At 35.5% G+C, this 21,523-nt stretch overlaps 1 protein-coding gene across 1 annotated transcript in view; it reads right to left on the minus strand.

Annotated features, from left to right (window-relative positions):
• Positions 1-21,523, minus strand: part of TMPRSS15 (transmembrane serine protease 15) — a 135,581-nt gene that overhangs the window by 78,421 nt on the left and 35,637 nt on the right. Inside the window, exons 8-11 of the mRNA XM_003410179.3 lie at positions 16,649-16,755; positions 15,343-15,483; positions 14,469-14,618; positions 2,315-2,420 (exon numbers count right to left, since the gene is read on the minus strand). Of these exons, the coding sequence (XP_003410227.1) occupies positions 2,315-2,420; positions 14,469-14,618; positions 15,343-15,483; positions 16,649-16,755 (504 nt within the window). The remainder of the gene's footprint in view (positions 1-2,314; positions 2,421-14,468; positions 14,619-15,342; positions 15,484-16,648; positions 16,756-21,523) is intronic.

A 21,523-nucleotide genomic window follows, 5' to 3' on the forward strand; every position in this document is an offset into this window, starting at 1 on the left:
GGGTAGAAGTCGTTCGGAGGGAAAAATAAACCGAAAGCCAAGCTCGTTGCCATCCAGTCTATTCCGACATATAGCGACCCTATAGGACAGAGTAGAACTGCCCCATAGAGTTTCTAAGGAGCATGCCTGGTGGATTCGAACTGCCGACTTCTTGGTTAGCAGCCGTAGCCCTTAACCACTGTGCCACCAGGATTTCCATCCCACTGTCATCGAGTGATTCTGACTCATAGGGACCCTATAGGACCGAGTAGAACTGCCCCACAGAGTTTCCTAGGGGCGCGTGGCAGATTCGAACTGCCGACCTCTTGGTTTGCAGCCCTAGCACTTAACCACTATGCCATTAACGGTTTCCAAGGATTTCCATAGATGGTATTAATTTGCTTTATGAAATCAAGCATGTTAAAGATAAAAGTTTTAAAGGTTTGAAAAAAAAAAAAAAGGAACTTCTGAGAGAGTACTCTAATATCCAGAAAATGTTTACCAGCTAAATTAAAGCCATTGCAAGCTTGCGAATGGTTCACCAAATGCAAGATGGTATGATTCTATCATTCCACAGAATGTAAGTGCAAGTCCTATACATGATGAACACTCTAGAGGAGGCTCCCAAGGAGGGAATCATCTGAGATTCCACTTCTCCCTTAACTGCACCTGCCCAGTTACAGCGTGGTGTAAGCTCATTGCACATTCATCTGCAACACTTTGTGGATAAACTTATGATATGACTGTATTTTTTATTACCTAACCAAATGCCTCAAAGAAGGGTATATATGATAAAAGGGTCAATAGGTAAAGAAAAGGATGTTCTAGCGGAGATTATTTTTACGAATTAGTGAATAATTATTTTAATTTTTTTCCTAGCCCTTCTCAGAAATGATTCTAACGTGTTAGATTAATAGTAGGATACGCCAAACCATATTTTTCTTTGTATTTTACCTCATTTAAGTTTTCACAGGTAGAGAGTTGGGGAGTATACATTTTCTGGAACACAAGAAAGGAAAATCCTGTAAACAGGGATTTTCTGGTAATTTCTTTGGTCTAATTTTAATTTGGTCCCTTAAAAGTTAAAGAATCAATCATTCAATAATATTATCATAGAATTATTTGTGAAAATCCAATATCTTTGCACTAGACATTCAGTTCAGTAGACAAAATGATCATATCTTTCTTGAAATGTATCTACTCTGTTTTTTTTTTCCCTTTCACCAAAAACCAAGCCAAACTCTGCCGTGGAGTCAATTCCAACTCATGGTGATCTTATAGGACAGAGTAGAACTGCCCTACAGGGTTTCCAAGGAGCAGCTAGTGGGTTCAAACTGCCAGCCCTTTTGTTAGCACCCAAATGCTTAAGCACTGTGCCACCAGGGCCCCTTTTTCCCTTTAGCCTTCAGAAAAAAATGACGGTGAATCTTATTAAATCAAAAAACCAAAACTGTTGCCATCAAGTCGATTGCGACTCATAGAGACCCTAACTTCTGGTCAAATTATTGGAAAACATATAAAGTAATAATAAGAAAAAAAAGGCCATCTTTAAGTTGAGAGAAAATAGTTTATCGTAGTATGTCAGTGCTTTGTGCAATAGGTTTAATTTCATGTTTTACTACTTATTAGTGATCAATGATTCTGAAATCCTACCAAAAAAAAATCAGCACCGACAAAAAATCAAATAATTTTATCATTATATTTGCCTTAGAATCACCTCTTTCCTTTTGTTTCTTTTCCTTTGTTTATCTTTTTAAACCTACTTAGTTTTCAGATTCCACAGCAGTCACTCAGACATTCTATTCATTCTTCCCTGCCTCTCCCAGAGTCTGTTTGCTCTTACTCAAAGGAAAAAGCTCTAGATGACCTGAGTCCTACTTTTGATAGTTGGGCTTTTCTGTATCCTTTACCAGTTGTCATGGAGTTGATTGTGGCTCATAGCGACTCCATGTGTGTCAATAGAACTGTGCTCCATGGGGTTTTCAGTGGCGGCTGATTTTTTTGGAAGTAGATCGCCAGGTCTTTCTTCCGAGGTACCTCTGGGTGGGCTCAAACCTCCAATATTTGGTCAGCAGTCAATTGTGTTAACCTTTTGTACCATGCAAGGACTCTTCTAAATCCTTTGGTGTCTTTGAAATACCCTTTTTTCCCTTGGGGATGGGGGTTGCTGGTGAAGGGGAAGGAGGCTACCAACATTTTGCTACTTTATCACTTGGAACAGTTATGGCATAGGCATTAAAATGTTGAACAATACCTTTGTGTAATCTGAGCCTGGCAACTTGAAAAAGGCAATGCTACTCTTTCAGTAAGTGTTTAACGTGTGCCCACAACATACCAGAAACTAAGGCAGGCTGGTTCCCCAGTGAGGACTAGAGGAAGGCTTAAAAGTCGCACTCTTTCCTGTCTCCCTCCTGGTCCAGTTGGGGTAGAAATGTAAAATCCTGTAAAAACAGCAACAACAAAAAAGTGTACTTAGCTTAAATATTAACATTTTTATCATGTGAGATACACCTTTCATAATCAGAAAAAAAGAAGACTTCGAGGTGAATATATAAGGAGATATATTTAGGAATCGTGGAAGGACACTAGACTGAAGCCCAGAAGGCAGCAGATCTGCCATATGAATTGTTATTTAGGAAAATCACTTCACAACATTGAAGCTCCCAATTTATAAAATCAGGACCTTGACCTAGAGTGCCACTAACGATATTTCTGACTCTGACTTATTATGAGTCTACATGATTGTTTCATTATATTATCATGTCCAGTACCACTTGAATTCCAATTTACTAGATATTTTAATTAATTCACTTCTTTATATATAAGGATATTTAGGCATGCTGGTAGAATAACTAATGATATACACTGTATTTAAATGCAAATTTGAAGGTGCAGTTAAGAGTTTCAAAGACCTACAGTTTTATATTCCACTGACTATACTGCACTTCTCTCTGTTTGAAGCTACCTTTTTTTTACAATGGTTTCATATTTTGTGTTCCTTTGAATGATAACTAATCAGATGGCGGAGGAACAGAAAGCATGCTAATCTACATAAAACCTTTCTAACTAGTTCAAGCCTCTGTATAAAGTGCTTTCTAGCTGGAATTCGTTATTCTGATCAATGATTTGAGGCATTTGAAGTGTGGGAAGAGTTGCTGGGGTGAGAATGATCTTGAACATTTTTAGGGAATTTCTTTTTTTTTATTCCTAGTTTGCAGCTCATATAATAGGAAGTAGGAAGCATGGTAAGAAACCGTGATATATTTTCATATACAAATGAAATATTGGATAGATCCAATTTGATTGGAATATAAATTTTTATGATATTTTGCACTTTAGTGGAATTTTTATAGGTAATACTGCAAATAAAATTCAAACTCATTCACTTATAGAACACTGAAGAAGAACAAGAACTATAGAAAGAAACCCCATCAGAACGACCTACAGCTATGTTAATGTACACTTAGATCAGTGAGACAAAAATTATTCAGAATAAATAAGCATTTTATCAAGATGGGAATCATGGTCAAATGTCTTACCAAATGTAATTCATACACTTTCATTAGATTTAGACCTCAAATTGTAAAAATACAAAAGAATGTATGTTTAACATTTCACATTATTAACACATTACTTATGTTTAATGTAATACTGTGATATTTCATGAGTATCTATTTTAGTTATATAGTCAGTGCTCAATTATGCAACCCAATGGAACAGAGTAGTACAGAAACAGAGGAAATGTTCAGAATCTGTTCAGAATTCACTCCCTAAATGACTAACTTCAAGTCCCTTTTGAGTTGACTTTCATTTCAATTGTTTAGGGCTTTGTTAGAGAGGAAGTAAGTAAAGTACTACTGAATGCTACAGGTAAGTACTGAAGTGGTTAAGTTATTTAGAAATTTGCCTGGTTAGCTGCACTTATATTAACATAAACACAAGTTGTGTTCCTATTTATGTTTGGCTATACCTGGTGGTGCAGTGGTTAACTGTTCTGCTGCCAACCAAAAGGTCAGCAGTTCAAATCCACCAGCCTCTCCTTGGAAACTCAATGGGGCAGTTCTACTCTGTCCTATATGGTCACTAAGAGTCAGAATCCACTCAACGACAACTTTTTTTTTTTTTAAATATATATAGACAGTTACTTAAAGTCAGTTAAGTCTTCTCAAGATTATCCACCTTTTTGGCCTTCAAAGATTTTTTAGCGTGACACAATTTCAGTTTACCCCTCCATTTGATTAGCTCTCAATTAGTGGTATTAATACATCCAGGTGGTTCCACTTCATCTTCTCAGTTTTATGAAAACTTGGGGCAAACAAAAGATTTCTGTTGGAGTATTTCACAGGTGCAGAAGTAGGAATATTGCAACATTTGGGCTATGACTTAAGTCAGACGACCATTCGCACTTTCTATGTGTGTCTCACTTCTAGTTCTCTAGCCCTTCATGAGACTTTTATCACCTACACCATTGCTTGATAAGATTTCCTTATGTTATCTAACAGGTCCCTAGGTGGCGCAAACATTTCACTGTCCAAGATTACTAACCTAAAAATTGGTGGTTCAAATGCACAGAGTCCGGAAATCTGCTTCTGCTAAGATTACAGCCAAGAAAACCCCATAGAGCAGTTCTACTCTATAACACTTTCATCGTCATGAGTCAGAACTGATTCAATGGCAATTGGATTTGTTTGTTTTTCTTTTTAAATCTTATCTAATTAGTCCCTTGTTCAAGATCTTTTATTGTCTCATTTCCTACTGATCTTAGTACAAATTCATTCTGATGTTTGAGGTCTTCTGTAGCATGGCCTCAATGTCATTTTTCTAGCCATGATTCTTGTATCTTATCTATTTACACATAGTACATCTACAAAATTAGATTGTTTTTAAATTCTCCAAATACCCAGAAATTGTAGAGCTTACTTCTTTTTATTTATTTATTTAATGTTTTCCTGGCTTTCTATTCCCCTTCCATTTGTACTTGTCAAAATCATACGAATTTTTGTGGTCATTTAAATCAAATTGCCATCTCCTCCAGAAAGCCTCTCTTAGCCCTCCCAATTTCAGTTGATCACTTCTTTCTCATTCTCAGTTGTACTTTATACTTGTCTCACGTCAATTAGTATATTCTGTTATGTATTTTCTTTACATTCATATGCAATTTTTAAAAATTTGCTAGAACTTTGGGAAGAAGAAAGACATTTCGTTCAATTTTGAATTCCCTAAATGGACTACTTGAGTGTTGTTCAATATATTCTTATTACGTTGATTTGGCTTGCTTTTCCATTTTTAAGTTAATTAAAACACTGTACAACAATATGACCAAATAGATGTTTTCCATAACCATACGATAATTTATATGCTCAAATAAGCATTTCTTTCTAAATCCTTCTATTTTCTTGAAATATCTTTGAGAGCTCTTGGAATTAACCTCAGTCAGCTTAAAACCTAGAAAATTGCATACATTTTGTTAGTTTAAGCACACAGTAAAATCCTTTATTAAGTCACAAGTTTTTTGTTTTTTTTTTTACAACTTTTATCTCTTATTTCTGCTTATTTCACTATGAATCAAACCTAACCTCCCCTACTTAATCCCCCAATTCAAGAAAAATAGGCCTGGGTATATGCTGTTGGTGATATAGAGCCACAGAACCTGGAAAAGATTGAACTTTCTGGAAACTTAGAGATTCTCCTCAAGAAGAAAAAGGGATAATATAAACTCCTTTTGGGGTTGTGTGAGTTGTGTGTAAAATTAACTGAGCCCAAGAGATAAATATTATTGAAGGTTTTCAACTGGAGAATGGGCCAAATTCAGGCAGATTCCAGCAATATTAGAATGTATTATTTTCTAAAATTCAACATTGCAGGCAAGATAAGAAAACAAAGCATAAGGAAATAAAGAAGATATTACTTTGGAAACACCAAAGCTATACTTATTTTAGAAAAGGTTTGTAAGCTAAAGGAATGCAGATATCTAAAATACTTAATATACTTTCGAAAATTGAGCAATATAACTACTTTCCTCCCCAGCGTACTACTTAGAATAGTACCAGATACAATTTGTATCTGTTGAATAGTTTTATAGCATGAAAAGAAAATAGTTATAATAACTAACGTTTATATAGCATTATGTATGTGCCAGAGCCCCAGTGGCACAACGGTTAAGAGTCTGGCTGCTAACCAAAAGGTTAGCAGTTTGAATCCACCAGCCACTCCTTAGAAACCCTCTGGGGCAGTTCTACACTGTCCTATAAGGTTGCTATGAGTCGGAATCAACTGGACAGCAACTGCAATGGGTGTATGTGACGGATATTGTTCCAAGTTTTTTTTTTTTTGGGCCATAAAAATATATTTAATGTTCATAACATATCTATGAATCAGGCTTTATTATCATCCACCCCACATCCCAGATGAGGGAAATAAGGCACAGAGAGAAGACAGATAATTTACCTAAATGGCAGAGCTGAGATTCAAATGCTGGTAATACACCAGGGTCTGTATTTAACACTTTTCACCCCTACACTCTGCTGCCTCTCCAAGCAGCATAGAAACACCCTGCACTAGAAACGAGTAGGATTTCATTGGGGAAGACAAACAGAGAAGCCCCTTCTTTGGGTTGTCTAGCTCTTCTGTAACCCCTATATTTCGGAAGTGTTCACATGTTACTCACTTCGTTTTCCCTGAGTATTCTGAACAAATGGGCCGCTTTTGAGCACCCCAAGATACTGCCCTGAATCAATACTCTATTCTCCACCAATTCTCTTTCTTCTACGAGGCACATCTGAGCATTAACAGTACGGAGATTTAGGAGCTCCACCGGGAAAGGCTTCTTCAGAAGGACTCAAAAAGTTAAGGGGCTTAGATGTTCTTCTCTAAAGCAACGTTAATTCAAAGTTTATCTGTTTCATTTAGCCTTCCCTGTCATTTAAAGTGAAGGCAAAGAACAAAAAAAATTCCTGCATGGTTGAAAAGAACAGCAGGAGAGACTTAATTCTCTTCCATTTCAGAGGTAGGATGTTCTGACACATGAAAAAGCAGGTTGGAAGAAAAACGCCCCTTGGGGGGCAATGACTCGTAGATTATGAAATCACAGGTATTAGAGTTGGAGAGGACCTATTAAGCCTCATCTGTCCTCGTTACACTGCTGCCTCTGGTGGGCTCTGAACTGCTCTTGTCTAATTTTAAGTAACTCCTGTTATATGACTTTCTCCTGAGACTCCATTTCAGACCCAACTGTTTCAAACCTCCACCTGACATTCAACCTGTTTTACTTTGGTCAGTTTCACCTTATTTCTCTAGCTATTTAATCTGTTGGCAAGCCAAAAACATTTTTCTCCTGTAATGTACTTCTACTCTTCAAATACCAGTGGGATTATTTTATCTTATTATAATGACACAAAAGTAGAAAAACGATAATTTGAACATCAAAGATTTCAACTACTTAAAAAGTATCTGTCATCGTCAATGGATATAAATGCTTCCTGCACTTTCCTCTAACTACTCTTGTCCAAGTGGGGTAGAGGCATTTTTTAGTTACCATAAAGAAAAATAATGATCAGACTATTTGACTGTTTCAGGCCAGGCCTCTTAGTGGGTTGGGGTCATTATCACTGAGGGGTTAGTCTTTAGCCATGCAAGTGACTCATTTATCCATGGAGGAGCAAGCTCTGAGAATAACATATTCAAAAAGGATGAATTCTGTATGAGAATATTCATGTCATAATTTTCAGTGCTAAACATTTCTGGCTTAAAGGGATGGGCTACCTATGCAGAGCACATTTTTTTGTCTGTTAAGTCCACACTGGTAACTAACAGAATCATGCTGGCTTTACTTTTATAATTTATCTAGAATCTCGCCCCTGCTTATCACATCTTTTCTTACTCTGATTTGAGTCTCATGACTTTTCTCTGGATTATATGATAGGCTTCCCTTGGTCTCCCTTAAAGGAACCCTGGTGGTGCAGTGGTTAAAGTGCTCAGCTGCTAACTGAAAGGTTGGCAGTTCCAACCCACCAGCTGTTCTGTGAGAGAAAGATGTGGCAGTCTGCTTCAGTAGAGACTACAGCCTTGGAAACCCTATGGGGCAGTTCTCTGTCCTATAGGGTTGCTATGAGTCAGAGTTGACTCAACAGCGACTCAGCTGGTCTCCCTGATAACACTCTAGCCCTTCCACAAACTATTCTCTACCTGTCAGTCAGAGGGAATCCTACTCACTCTACTCCAGTCCCTCTGACCTCTTGGCTTTTCATCAAATAGGCCAGGCATGTGCCCCCCCGCCCACCTTAGAACCTTTACTGTGCTTGTTCCCTCTGTCTGGAATCATCTATAAGGCTGATTCCTTCTACTCCTTGTCAAAAATGTTACTTTTTCAATGAGGCTTAACTTGATCACGTTATTTAAATTTGCAACAGTACCCCAACACCTGCCCTCTCCATTCCCCTACCAAGCTCTATGTTTCTCCATAGCACTCATCAGCCTTTAACACACCAAATAATTTCACTGCTTGTTTTATATATTAAGGTCCCAGGATAGCACAAGGAGTTTGTGATCAGCTGCTAACCTAAAGATTGGCAGATCGAACCCATCCAGTGATGCCATGGAAGAAAGGTCTGGTGATCTGCTTATGTAAATATTACAGCCACGAAATCCTTAGGGAGCAATTCTACTCTTTAATACGTGAGGCCGCCATGAATCAGAATCCACTCAACAGCAGTGGGTTTGCTTGGTTTTGGGTTGTGCATATTGCTTATTTTCTTTTATCTTTTGCTAGAATTTGTGCTCCATGAGAGCAGAAAACCCTTATTTTGTCCGTGATATATATGCAGAATATATCACGGACAAAATAAGGATTTTCTGCTCTCATGGAGCACAAATTCGTGATATATGCAGAATATATCATGGACAAAATAAGGGTTTTCTGCTCTCATGGACAACCCTTATTTTGTCCTCGAGGGCACTGGGTATATTCTGCATGCTTAGCATTGAGCTTGGGATTCAACAAATAGTTTTGAAAAGAGGAGTAAAGGAATAAATCTAATGGGGCTTTTAGCGATGGCTGTGGAAATAGGTTAAAAGTAGTCACCTTTTAATAGAAATGTTTTGCTCAAGTTAAGGGAGTGTGCTGGGCCATGTTTTATTATGCTGGTGATGCCATTGTCTTAAGAACCAGGGTTATTCAGGTATATTTCTACCTTGTAAAACTTAATTCTTCATTGTCCTTTTACTAGATGTTATTCACAACTGACATTAAATTAGCCATTAGCTTTTCAACTAAAAATAACTAGAGGAGCTCAATGGCAGATTTGAGCAAGCAGAAGAATCACCAAACTTGGAGATAGGTCTACTGAGATTATTCAGACTGAGGAAAAGAAGAAAATGAAAATGAGCAGAGTCTCAAACACTTACAGAGCACTATGAGGCATACTGGCATGCATATGAAAACAAAGACACAAAAAAAGATCCACATCTAGACACATCAGCATCACACTGTCAAAAGCCAAAGACAAAAAAAAAAAAAAAAAAGCATCTTGAAAGCAACAAGAGAAAAGCAACTTATCACTATAAGCACCCATCTGTAGTTATTATAAATGACCATGATTAATTGCCTAACTATATTTTGGACTATTGTGAGAGTTAAATAAGAGAATAAGTGTCAAAATCTCTATATGTGTTTTGTGTCTGATACAGAAAGTGATAAGCCGTGGGTAAAAGTGATAAATACTAGAACACTATAATACAGAAAGATATTCTAATTTTCACTTATTAGTATAGTTTTAATGATATGTATTTCTAGAGTAAGTATGAATATTAGATATATATCAAGGGTATTATCCTAGATTTGTTTTTCTTGAATGAAGAGAACTACGATTTATTTAGGGGACTTATTATACCCTAAGAAATTCCTAAAGCATTATCTAATTTTATTCTCATACAATCATTCAAAGTAGGTATTATTTAAAACAAGTTTAAAGCAAATGTGGGGAGGGGGAGGGTTACTTAAGCAAAAATGACAGAGGAAAGACCTCCAAAAATTCTCTATTCCACAAAAGCAATAAAAAAAAAGAAAATTGGAAAAAAATTGTCAGAATACACATTTTCAGAAATCTGGAAGTTTACTAAAGATTTTCAGCAATTTGCAGAGTGTTATTCAAGAAAATTGGCTGAATCTTGGATGGAAAAAGGGGCTTTATGACATTTTAACCCATCCTATTCTAATATCCTACTCCTTCCAGCTCTGCTGGTGCCTTGAAAGCCAACAGCCTGCAATTACAGTGAAAAGCAGCAGCCTGAAACCACTGGGGTGAGGGGGAGAAGGGGGTAGAACAAGATTGGAGCTCCATTAAATCCCATTTCCCCAAATTGTCATTAATTGACTGTCTGGTGGTTCCCTGGAAAACCCCACTTGCAAGGCTGTCTTCAGTTGCCTGACTTAGAGTACATTCCGTATGGCAAACGTTTTCCCCAAGGGTGCTGATGTTAGGTCCCGTCAAGTTAGCTTAGACTCATAGAGACCTTATGTATAACAAAGCAAAATGCTGCCTGGTCCTGTGCCATCCCCACAATTGTTATGTTTGAGCCCATCATTGTAGTCACTGTGTAAATCCATCTCATTGAGGGTCCGAAGCTTTTTTACTGACCCTCTACTTTATGAAGTATGATGTCTTTCAGCTAATTTGTTGTTAATTTGGTAAGGCATAACTGGAACAAAAAATTTTACTAAAGGGGCTTGAAAACAGATTTGAGCAAAAAAAAGAAATAATCAACAAGCTTAAATATAGGTCAACCCAGATTATTCAGTCTGAGGAAAAAAAGAAAAAAATAAATAAAAATGAGCAAATTCTCAGATATCTGTGGAACACAATCAAGCATAAAAAACAAAACAAAAACCAAACCTGTTGCATCGATTTCGACTCATAGCGACCCTATAGGATGGAGTAGAACTGCCCCATATGGTTTCCAAAGATCACCTGGTGGATTTGAACTGCCAACCTTTTCATTTGCAGCTCTAGCACTTTAACCACTATGCCACCAGGGTTTCCAAGTATACCAGGATACAAATAATGCTAGGCCCAGAGGTGAGGAGAGAGAAGATGTGGTAGAAAGACTAGTTGAAGAAATAATAGCCAAAAATTCCCCGAACTTTATAAAAAACATTATTGTGCACATTCAAGAAGCTCAACAAACTTCATGTAAGATGAAATTAAAAAAAAAAAAAAGATCCACATCTAGACACATCAGTGTCATGCTGTCAGAAGCCAAAGACAAAAAAGAAAATCTTAAAAGCAGTAAGACAGAAACAATTTATCACATATACCAGGTTTTCAATAAGATTAGCAGCTGATTTTTCATCAGAAAACAGAGGCCAGAAGTCACTGGGGTGACATATTCAACGTGCTGAAAGAAAAGGCAGTCACCAAGAATTTTGACATTCCCAGATAAACAAAAATTGGAAGAATTCGTATCTGGCAAACCTGCTTATAAGAAATACTAAATAGAGTCCTTCAGGCTCAAATAAAAGGACATTAGCCAATAACTTGAATCTGCACAGTAAAATAGAGGTAATTACATAGGTAAATACAAAAGACAATATAAGTGTAGTTTTGCTTGTAACTTTTTTTTTCTATCTGATTTGCAAGATAACTGTATAAAGAAATACTGATACACATGTTGATGGGTATACAATATAAAAAGATATAATTTGTATGACAATACAGCACCAAAAAGGAGGAGAGAAGGGAGATATACAGACGCAAAGATTTTGAACTAAGTTGATATTATCTGAGCTAAATTGTTATAAGTTAAACTGTTATAAGTTAAACTGTTAGTTTTAATAAACAGAGCACCATTAAAAAGAAAATTAAGAAAATATATATCTTAAAGAAATGACAAGAGAATTAAAGTGGTATGCTAGAATATATCTACTTAACACAAAAGAAGTCCAGAATGGAAGAATAGAATAGCAATGACAACAAAAAAGCCGTAATACATATAGAAAACAGAGCAAACTAGCGGTTGTAAATCTCAATTTTTCAATAGTTACATTAAATGGATTAAACACTCCAATTAAAAGGTGGAGATTGATAGAAGGGATAAAAAATGACCCAACTATATACTGTCTACAAGAGTCACACTTGAGACAAAAATATTTTGAAAGAAAAAGGATGGAAAAAGATATGCCCTGCAAACAGTAACCAAAAGAGAGCTGAAGTAACTACATTAATATCAGAAAAAATAGACTTTAAGGCAAAAATTGTTCCTAGAGAAAAAGAAGGACGTCTTTTAATGACAAAAAGCCCAGGGAGAAATAGCAATTATAAGCATGTATGTAACTAACAAAAAGGTTTAAAATACATGAAGTCAAAGTGACAGAATTTAAGGGAGAATTATAATTCAGCAATAATTGTTGGAGACATCAATACCCAGCTTTCAATAATGGACGTAACTAGACTAAAGATGAACAAGTAAATAGTAGACCTGAACAGCCCTATAAACCAAATAGTCCTAACAGACACCTATAGAACACTCCACCTCACAGTAGTAGAATACATATTCTTTTCCAAGTGCACTTGGAACATTCTCCAGAATGTACCTTATGCTAGGTCACAAGAGAAGACAACTCAATAAATTTAAAAGGATTATAATTAATGTATGTTCTCAGGCTAAGAGGAAATGAATTAGAAATCAATATCCTAAAGAAATTTGGGAAATTCACAAATATGTGGAAATCAAATACCACAATTTATATAACCAATGGATCCAAGGAGAAATCACATGGGAAGTTACAAAATATTTTGAGAAGAATGAAAATGATGACACAACATAATAATACTTATGGAATGCAGAAAGAGCAATGCTTACAGAGAAATTTATAGATGTTAATGTCTACATTAAAAGGAAGATAACAAATCAATAACCTAACCATCCTTAATGAAAAATTGAGAGAAAAAAGTAAACACGAAGCAAGCAATAGGAAACAAATAATAAAAATGCGAGTAGAAATAAAAGCAATAGAGAAAAGAGAAAAAAAAATTCAGAAAATGAGCAAAAGCAAAAGTTAGTTTTTTGGAAAGAACTAAATCTTTAGCTAGATAGACAAAACAAGAGAGAATACTCAAATTACTAAAAGTAGGAATGAAAGAGGGACATTGCTAGGGACCTTACAGAACTAAAACAATGCTAAGGTAAAACTATAAATAATTGTATGCCAACAAATTGCATAACCTAAATGAAATGAACCAGTTCCTAGAAACACAAACCACTGAAAATGACTCAAGGAAGAAAGAGAACATCTGAATAGCTCTAAAGCAAATAAAAACTTTTCACAAATAAAAGCTCAGGCCCACAGAGCTTCACTGATGAATTCTGCCAAATATTAAAAAAAAAAAAAAAATTAACACCAACTCTTGACAAAATCTTCTAAAAAATTGAAGAGGGGGAAACATTTTCCGTCTTATTCTATGAGGCTAGATATCAAAGACATCGCAAAAGAAGAAAAGTAGTAAGAAATATCCCTTATGAATACACATGCAAAAACACTCAACAAAATACTAGCAAACAAAATCCAGCAACATATAGAAAGGATTATTCACCATGAGCAAGTGGGATTTATCTCAGGAACACTAGACTGACAACACAACAACACACAAAAATTAATCAATGTAACGCATCATATTAATAGCATGAAGTGCAAAAACCACATTGTTATCTCAATAGACGCAGAGAAAGCATTTGACACACTAAGAACAAAATGGCCTTTCCTTGATACACCTATAATACACCCACAGCTAACATAATTTATGGTGAAAGACTGAAAGCTTTCCTTCTAAAATCAGGACAAAGATAAGCATGTCCACTTGTGCCACTTCTATGCAACATTGTACCGGAGGCTCTAGCCAGAGAAACAGAGTGAGAAAAATAAATAAAAGAAATAAAAAGTCATCCAGAATGTAAAGAAAGAAGTAGAACTATCTCAAGGTAACAGAATCTTGTATATAGAATATCCTACTTTTTTTACTGGGTAAGGGATCCTTAAAAACTTCAGAGCTAATAAATGAGTTCACCACGGTTGCAGAATAAAAGATCAATACATGAAAATCCATTGTCTTTCTATACATAAGCAACGAACAGTCCAAAAATGAAATTAAGGCAAAGGAAAACAAAGTTCAGAAAAGTTAATTACGTCACTCACGTCCACTTAGCTAATAATAAGTGGCAAACCTGAAGTGACAACCTACGTCTCCTGGTACGTATCGGCCTCTGTGTACATTTCAACATGTTGTGCATGTATAGAATAAAATATGTTTTTTGAAACACACTTGCTTTTACTTGTCTCTTTTTTTACTGTTTTTTTTTTTATTTAAATACATTTATTATTTCATTATTTTAAATACAGAAAATCTGGAAAGACTCTTGTATTAATGCTGCTCCCTTTAAACTGCACAAGAACAACAAACAGTGCTTGCCTTTTGATTCATGAATAAACTGAATTATACCTGAAGTATTTCCAAAAGTGTGGTCAAAATCTGGTCCAGAGAAAGGAGGAAAGGTGCTTCCTTGAACTCTTTCCCATTCGTTATCATCATTTAGGTCCTGGATCCAGAAACAAAAACCATCCTCAAAATTGCAGTTAATTTTCTCATAATCTGTGAATTAAAAAAGAAATGAAAAAAAAAAAAACAACACTCAAATGTATTTCACAATGTGAGTAGTTATAATAGATACACAGAAAATAATCTAATTTGATGGAGTTTATAATTAAGTGACAAGCACAAAATAATAATTCTTTATCCATCTTAACTGTTTCATTTCATGTAGTTCAAAAAACAGCCTTTGTTGTCAATTCTGCTACATTCATTCACGTGTTTCATATACCCCATCAGGACTTCTGCAAAGACTCATTTATTGTTCCTTTAACATAATTTTTACATATTGTTTCCATTGGCTTACCCACACAAACATTGTCTCACATTTTTCTCTCCTCTGTTTCTTGTTCTGTTTCTAAATTGAAGACTCTGGTCAAAATTAAGTTCATGTGGAATGCTCTCAGCATTTGTTTTATGCTAAGAATTTTTTTTTTTTTTAACTTTTAATACCTGCAGAACATAAATATTACTTAAATTTTTTATTTTATTTGTAATTTTTCTCAAATTGGTTATTCAACTTATTTGAAGAAAGTGCACTATTTTCTAATTTCTCACTTCTTTCCAAGTATCAAGTAGAGAGAGGTGCACCTGAGAGATGCTGACTTAAGAACTTGCGTCATGAAACAGGTTACAATTTTGTTATAAAATCATAGGTTCTGCTACATTTAAAATCTCATTACAAGGCCAAAAGATCTGAAAATTCTATAAGAAAAACAATACTTACTGTTAAGATCTAGGCTGTTAAATGCATTATACTTTGCATTAAAGCCAGCGTATACACTTTCGTCAGATTCTATAAGAAAGGTGACAGTAACTTGGTTGGAAAAAATCCTAATTATACCAGGATTGGTTTCCCAGATAAAAGCTACCGAAAAAAAAAAAAAAAAAAAGACTGTTAAATGTACATATCTATCTACTTATCTACCTACCTACCTAATCTGAAAGCACTCAGTTAACTAAAAGCATTAACCCTATAATTATTTTATTTTGATTGAAATGGCTTTTCTCCTAAACATAAGAAAACTTCAAATTATTATACATATTTACAGTATGAGAAAACAAAGTATAATTTTGATTTTTAGTTATTAGCTATGTAAGTATTATATATACATATATACACACATATAAAAACAAAATGTGCATTCTTTTACTGAAGAAGTTTCCCAAAGAAACACACAAGTTAAACATTTATAAAACTTAAAGATAGTTTGGCTCTATCAGATATTTCCTATGCCATAGCTAAAACTGGTTCACAGTAATAAAAACATACAGTATTTCTGTAAAATCATAAATTTCATTTAATTCCAGTTCAGAATATATATCTCAAATACCTCTCTGCAAGCACATGAGTCAGGAGAGGACTCCAGCCTGACACCTGACCTATGGATTTGGGACTTCCCAGCCTCCACAACTGAATGACCCATTTCTTTGAAATAAATCTCTCTCTCTCTCTATGCTTCACTGGTTTTTTCACTCTAGAGAACCCAGCCTAAGACAGTGCCCATGGACTAAAGGTAAATAGTGATGTAATAATAATAATACCATTCATTTACCAAGTCTCTATCTTCTGCTAGGTGCTTTATCAGTAATGTCATCACAGTTGTGCAGGGATAGGAGTAGTGCACACATTGTAAATAAGCACAGAGACTCTGTGAGTTTATAACCCATGCAATGTTGCAGAAATAGAGAACAGTAGTTCTTAGGGCTTTTCTGAATTTTGTTTAATGGGGAGTAACCTTTAATGCATGTTAAGCAAAGACATAACTATATTTCTGACAAATCCCACATTAAAAAAAAAAAGACTAATTAGAACAGCATCATGTGAAATAGTAATTTTTTATTACTAGGAAAATTACATAGAGCACTGAGTTCCTTATTTTTCATACTGGAGACCAGTTTCACTTGTTCCTTTTACTGTTAAAGTTCCAGTCCTGATATTCAGTTCAAAATCAAAGAGAAAACCCACCACTCCAAAAATTTTTGTATATATTTTCATTTTGATATTGGATTGCATATTTGCTTTAACTTACCTCTTAAAATCTTGCTCGGTCCTATGCCTTCGTAAATATTTAATACATCTGTGTAGTACATATTAAAAGGATCAAAGCTCAGTTCAATGGAAAGTCCCTGGTTTACACTAAATCAAAGGCAGAAAATAGATTATTACACTCTAAACAGTTGTCACAACTCTTAATGCCTTCTAGACTGTGAATGTATTTTCTAGAGACATTTCAAATTAGTTTTCAAATGAAATTAGACCTAGTTATTATGCTTAGGATCCATGGTAGTGTGGTGGTTAAGTGCTATGGCTGCTAACCAAAAGGTCAACAGTTCAAATCCGCCAGCCGCTCCCTGGAAACTTTATGCTATAGGGTTGTTCTGAGTTGGAATCAACTTGATGTCAATGAATTATTATGCTTAACTTATATTGTGAAATTTATTTGTGGCATAACAAAATGTAAAGGATATATACATTATACTCTCAAAAGTCCATTTTTTTAATTTGTATAATTTTATTCAGTACTTCTTTAGGTAAAAAAAGGTACTTAGCTAACTGGTCAAGGTAGTTGACGTATGAATATTTACTCAATTCAAATAGTTTTAAGACAAATTATTTATAATTTACACTATATTCACTTACTGTATTTAGCTATTTACTTTTGTTTTTAATCCCCATAACCATTTATTCTTAAAGTCAGATTAAATAAGGACAGCTTTTGAAAGTATCTGTATTTTGGTCCATTGCCACCCCTTTACTTGGAGTAGAAACACCAGGTTATCTACACCATTGATGTGGAAATTATCAATTTCTACAAATTTTAGTTACATAATAGTCTTGGAAGCCGGGCCTGGTGATCTTCCAAAAGTCACAATCTTGAGCCAGCAGGGCTCCTGAAAACCCTATGGAGCAGTTCTACTCTGCACACATGGGGTCTCCATAAGGTAGAATTGACTCAACGATAACTAGCAACAGTATTTAATTGTGTAACTCAAAGAATTAGTGTGACTCAATGACAGGGATTAATTTATTTGTCCTGTATTCTCCAATACTTCATAGAAAATAGTATATGCTTATTTATGACGAAAAAAATAACATATTGTAGCTGCCAGTATAAGAGAATAAGACAGAAAGTTTGACAGGCTTATTAGAAAGTTTTGATATTTAAATATAGAATTTTCATTTTCCAACATTAAACATAGGAAAAAGGATGAGGTATCTAGGGCAACCTGTATTTACAGGTCCACTGTCCCTGCAAATAGACAAAGAAACCTGAGGGAGCCCTTGGAGTACTTTGGAAGTACAAAGGCCCCTCAGCCCTTCAGCATGCTAGATAAAGAAGAGCTTAAGGATGGGAAATGGGATCAGGTTATAGTGTCTAAACTGGTTAGGAATGAGACAGGATGGATTGTCTGCAGATAGACCCAGAAGAGAAGGTCAGAAAGAACTAGTAATAAGTAGAGACATAGTTTCCAAAGCCATCAGGAGCTTTGAGAACTGATCTTTTTCAGAGAGTGGCCCCAGAAGATGCTGGGTGAACAAGACCAACTGGCAAAGACCATGGCAAGCTTGGTTTTTACATAATTCATCAGTAGTAGCCTGGCCAATCAAGCAGTTGGAGACATCCAACACGATGGAAGTTAATTTTGGAAAATCTAAAGGTTTTTGCTGGGGAATGTTGTTCATTTGTGGCAAGAGCCCAGGTAAGCATGGGATTAGAATCCTAGTCAGTAGGATGAATTTATAGACTAGAGTTTAGTCAAGGAGTGGAGATTGTGATACTGAAATGACAGCTACTAGCAGGACAAGACTTGAAGAGATTTAAGTAGAAATCCTGGTTTCTGGATCTTATCAGTGTGCACTGCCAGGGACGTAAAGTTAGGACAGTGGATGTCAGCCCCAAATATCAGATCCAGCAATTCTGGAGTGGATTCTGAGGTTTCTATTTTTAAAAGCTCCATAAGTGATTGTGATATACTCTCTGGTTTGAGGGAAACTGAAGTAAGCTAGGAGGTGCAGAGGACACTACACTCACAGGCATATTTGATAACCTCAGGAGGCTGGGGGGTAGGACACGAGAGGTAGGACAATGAGGGGGGCTGAGGAGGTCAACGTGAGGAAGCAGCCTTTACGGCTGGATCTTCCCAGCTCAGACTGAGAGAAGAAGAGCAAAGCTGATGGTGGTGGCCATTTATACAAGCCCTACCTCTGTTAGGATCAGTTCAGGGACAGGTGGAGAGAGCCTGTTTATGACACCTTCAGGGCACTGGCGTCAAAACTGAAGAAGACAGAGATAGAAGAAATAAAGTAGCATTCAGGATGATTTCTGCCCTTTTAATTAAAGTTTTGGTGTCTCTAGGCAAGATTACAGTGAGTTTTTCTTCATGCATTATTGTATTCAAGTTGCTTAACTAAGGGATGTAGGAGAAGCTCTCTAGAAACCTTTGTGGCCAGGGATCTCTTACTTTCTCAGTATCAATAACGGAAGGTAGAAGAGATAAACAAGTACATACTGTTTTCGGCCTCCCTCTTACTAAAAAACAAACTCACTTGCAAAGAAACCACTGGCATTTACAAAGGTAAATTTAATTGGAGAATATGATACCTGATGTTTTTATAATACTAGCCATCTTGGTTACCTTTAGATTTTTTGAAAGGAATGGATGCTTTTCTAAATGTAACATACATTTTGCATTTTTGCATTAATAACTAATCTTTTTTTTATAGCCCACATTTATTGAGCACTTAATATGAAGCTAAGCACTTTATATTCAATATCACATTTGATAATGACTTTGACCCTGTAGTTAAAAAATAGAAGTTAGAGATGCTGAATTCTACTTTATAGATGCAGAAATTTGGTCCAAAAAGGTTAAGTCATTTGCCTGAGACCACACACCTTGAATCCGAAGAAGCCAAGATTTGAACTTACACAGATGACCTACATTGCCTACATTTTTAACCACTGGCACTATGTTAAATATAGTCGTAATGTAGCTCCATGTCTGAGCAGGTCTAGTCCACAATATAGTTCAATTGCATCACAAACACTTGTTCACTACTTGGTCTTCCAAGCGGGCAGGAAAAATCCTTATCTTTCCCTTCAGTTTGATCACTATGAAGTGCAACAAAATTCCAGAACATTGCATCTCTAATACAGTAATAAGTTTCGATAAGAAAAAAGTTAGATTATTTATATGTTTGATAAAACTACAATTTTATCAAGAAGCACAGCACTGAAGTTGAGGTAACATTTTAGATTTCTTCAGTTCTGTAAAATCATCCCTGAACCAATAATGGATTTATTAAGATACAATTAAAAATTAAGTAATGGAAAAGGAAGGAAAAAGAATAGAAGCATACAAATCCTTAATTAACACATAGAGAATATTACACAAATGATATCATCATTATACCACCAGCTTATTTTGTTGTGCTTTTATGTCCTCTATGTTTGACCTACCCATATTAGTAAGTAGACTTAACAAGTAAATTACCTTTATTTGGTATTAATAAAATTCCAAAGAAGAAACCATTGTATACTTAAGGGTTCAGATAATTTAGGTTCATACTCTATGTCCATTTTCAGCAGAAGCAATTTAAGATTATTCTAAGGCTTTTGGCTCACATTTTAAGTAAAAAGTAAGATTATTTTTCATTTTCCTTATGGATGATGCTGATAGCCATTTTTAAATGCTTCCTTGAATATTGATGTGATATGTACTCTTAGGGATAGAAATTAAAAACAAACAAAAAACCATTGCTGTCGAGTCGATTCTGACCAATATGGACCCTATAGAATAGAATAGAACTGCCCCATAGGGTTTTCAAGGAGAGGCTGGTGGATTCAAACTGCTGGCCTTTTGGTTAGCACCCAAACGCATCCTTAAAATGGTTAACTTTTCAATTAGCAAAAATGACTTAAAGTTGCCATTTTTAATACAAAAATTTTAATACAAAATCTTATCTCAACATGTAACATGTTGTCTAGACCATAAAAAGAGCGGAAGTTGTGTTCCTAGTTAAAGCTATGTCTGACATTGGGCTCAGCTTCAAAATAGAAATTATTTAAAGAGAACAGGGTGTTTTGTCTTTTTTTTTTTTCCCTGACGAATGCCAAGTAAATTTGTTTAGAACAATTTTCCCTTCATACCCCCACTTCATTTCTAGGGTGCATCCACACTGGAAAACAACATTTGTGAGGTTTATGAGGTCATTTCCTGTTATTTGTTTGACAAGAACCTGAGGTTGTGCCTGTGAAATTTCTTTAATCAGCTGTCATATTGATCCCCTAAGTTTTCTAGTGAGTCATTGCAATGCTTAAAACTATCGTACGGTTTGAGAAACCATAATCCCAGTCAGCTGTTAAGAGAAATAAACTAAGTGGAATGTAACTTCTCAAAGGGAATTCTATGGAGCACTTGTTCCATGCCCTGTGGGTGGAAAATTCAGTGACTTAATAGGAAATAATTTGTTTTAGGGGTTTACATTGCATGTTAATATATTTAAGGCTATGAAAATTTTTTTTTTTAGGTTGTAGTGAAATTATTCCATATATTTATTTGACTAGAAATACTTTTTTTTTCCCTCAGAATATCTGGGAGAACTTGTGGTGCACCTCGCCTGTGAAATTTGAATAAGTGAACATTGAAGTAGATCAGCCATCAGCAGCCTGATTATTTTGATTTTCATAATGATTGGATTGGTCAATTGAATTAAGAACTTGGAGCTCAAATATGTAGTAACTGATCCAAGTATCATTTCAGATATAGCAAAAGGATTTATCTAGAGGGTGTTTCTGGCCCTTAATCTTCTGTGACTGAATCATGCTATCAGAGACGGTCATACAGACACTGGCATAATGAAAGAGGAACTACTCTGTAACCAGGTTGCAGGTGAAATGAAA

The sequence above is a fragment of the Loxodonta africana genome, chromosome 20 (genome assembly GCF_030014295.1).
Source record: "Loxodonta africana isolate mLoxAfr1 chromosome 20, mLoxAfr1.hap2, whole genome shotgun sequence".
Taxonomy (NCBI): Eukaryota; Metazoa; Chordata; class Mammalia; order Proboscidea; family Elephantidae; genus Loxodonta; species Loxodonta africana.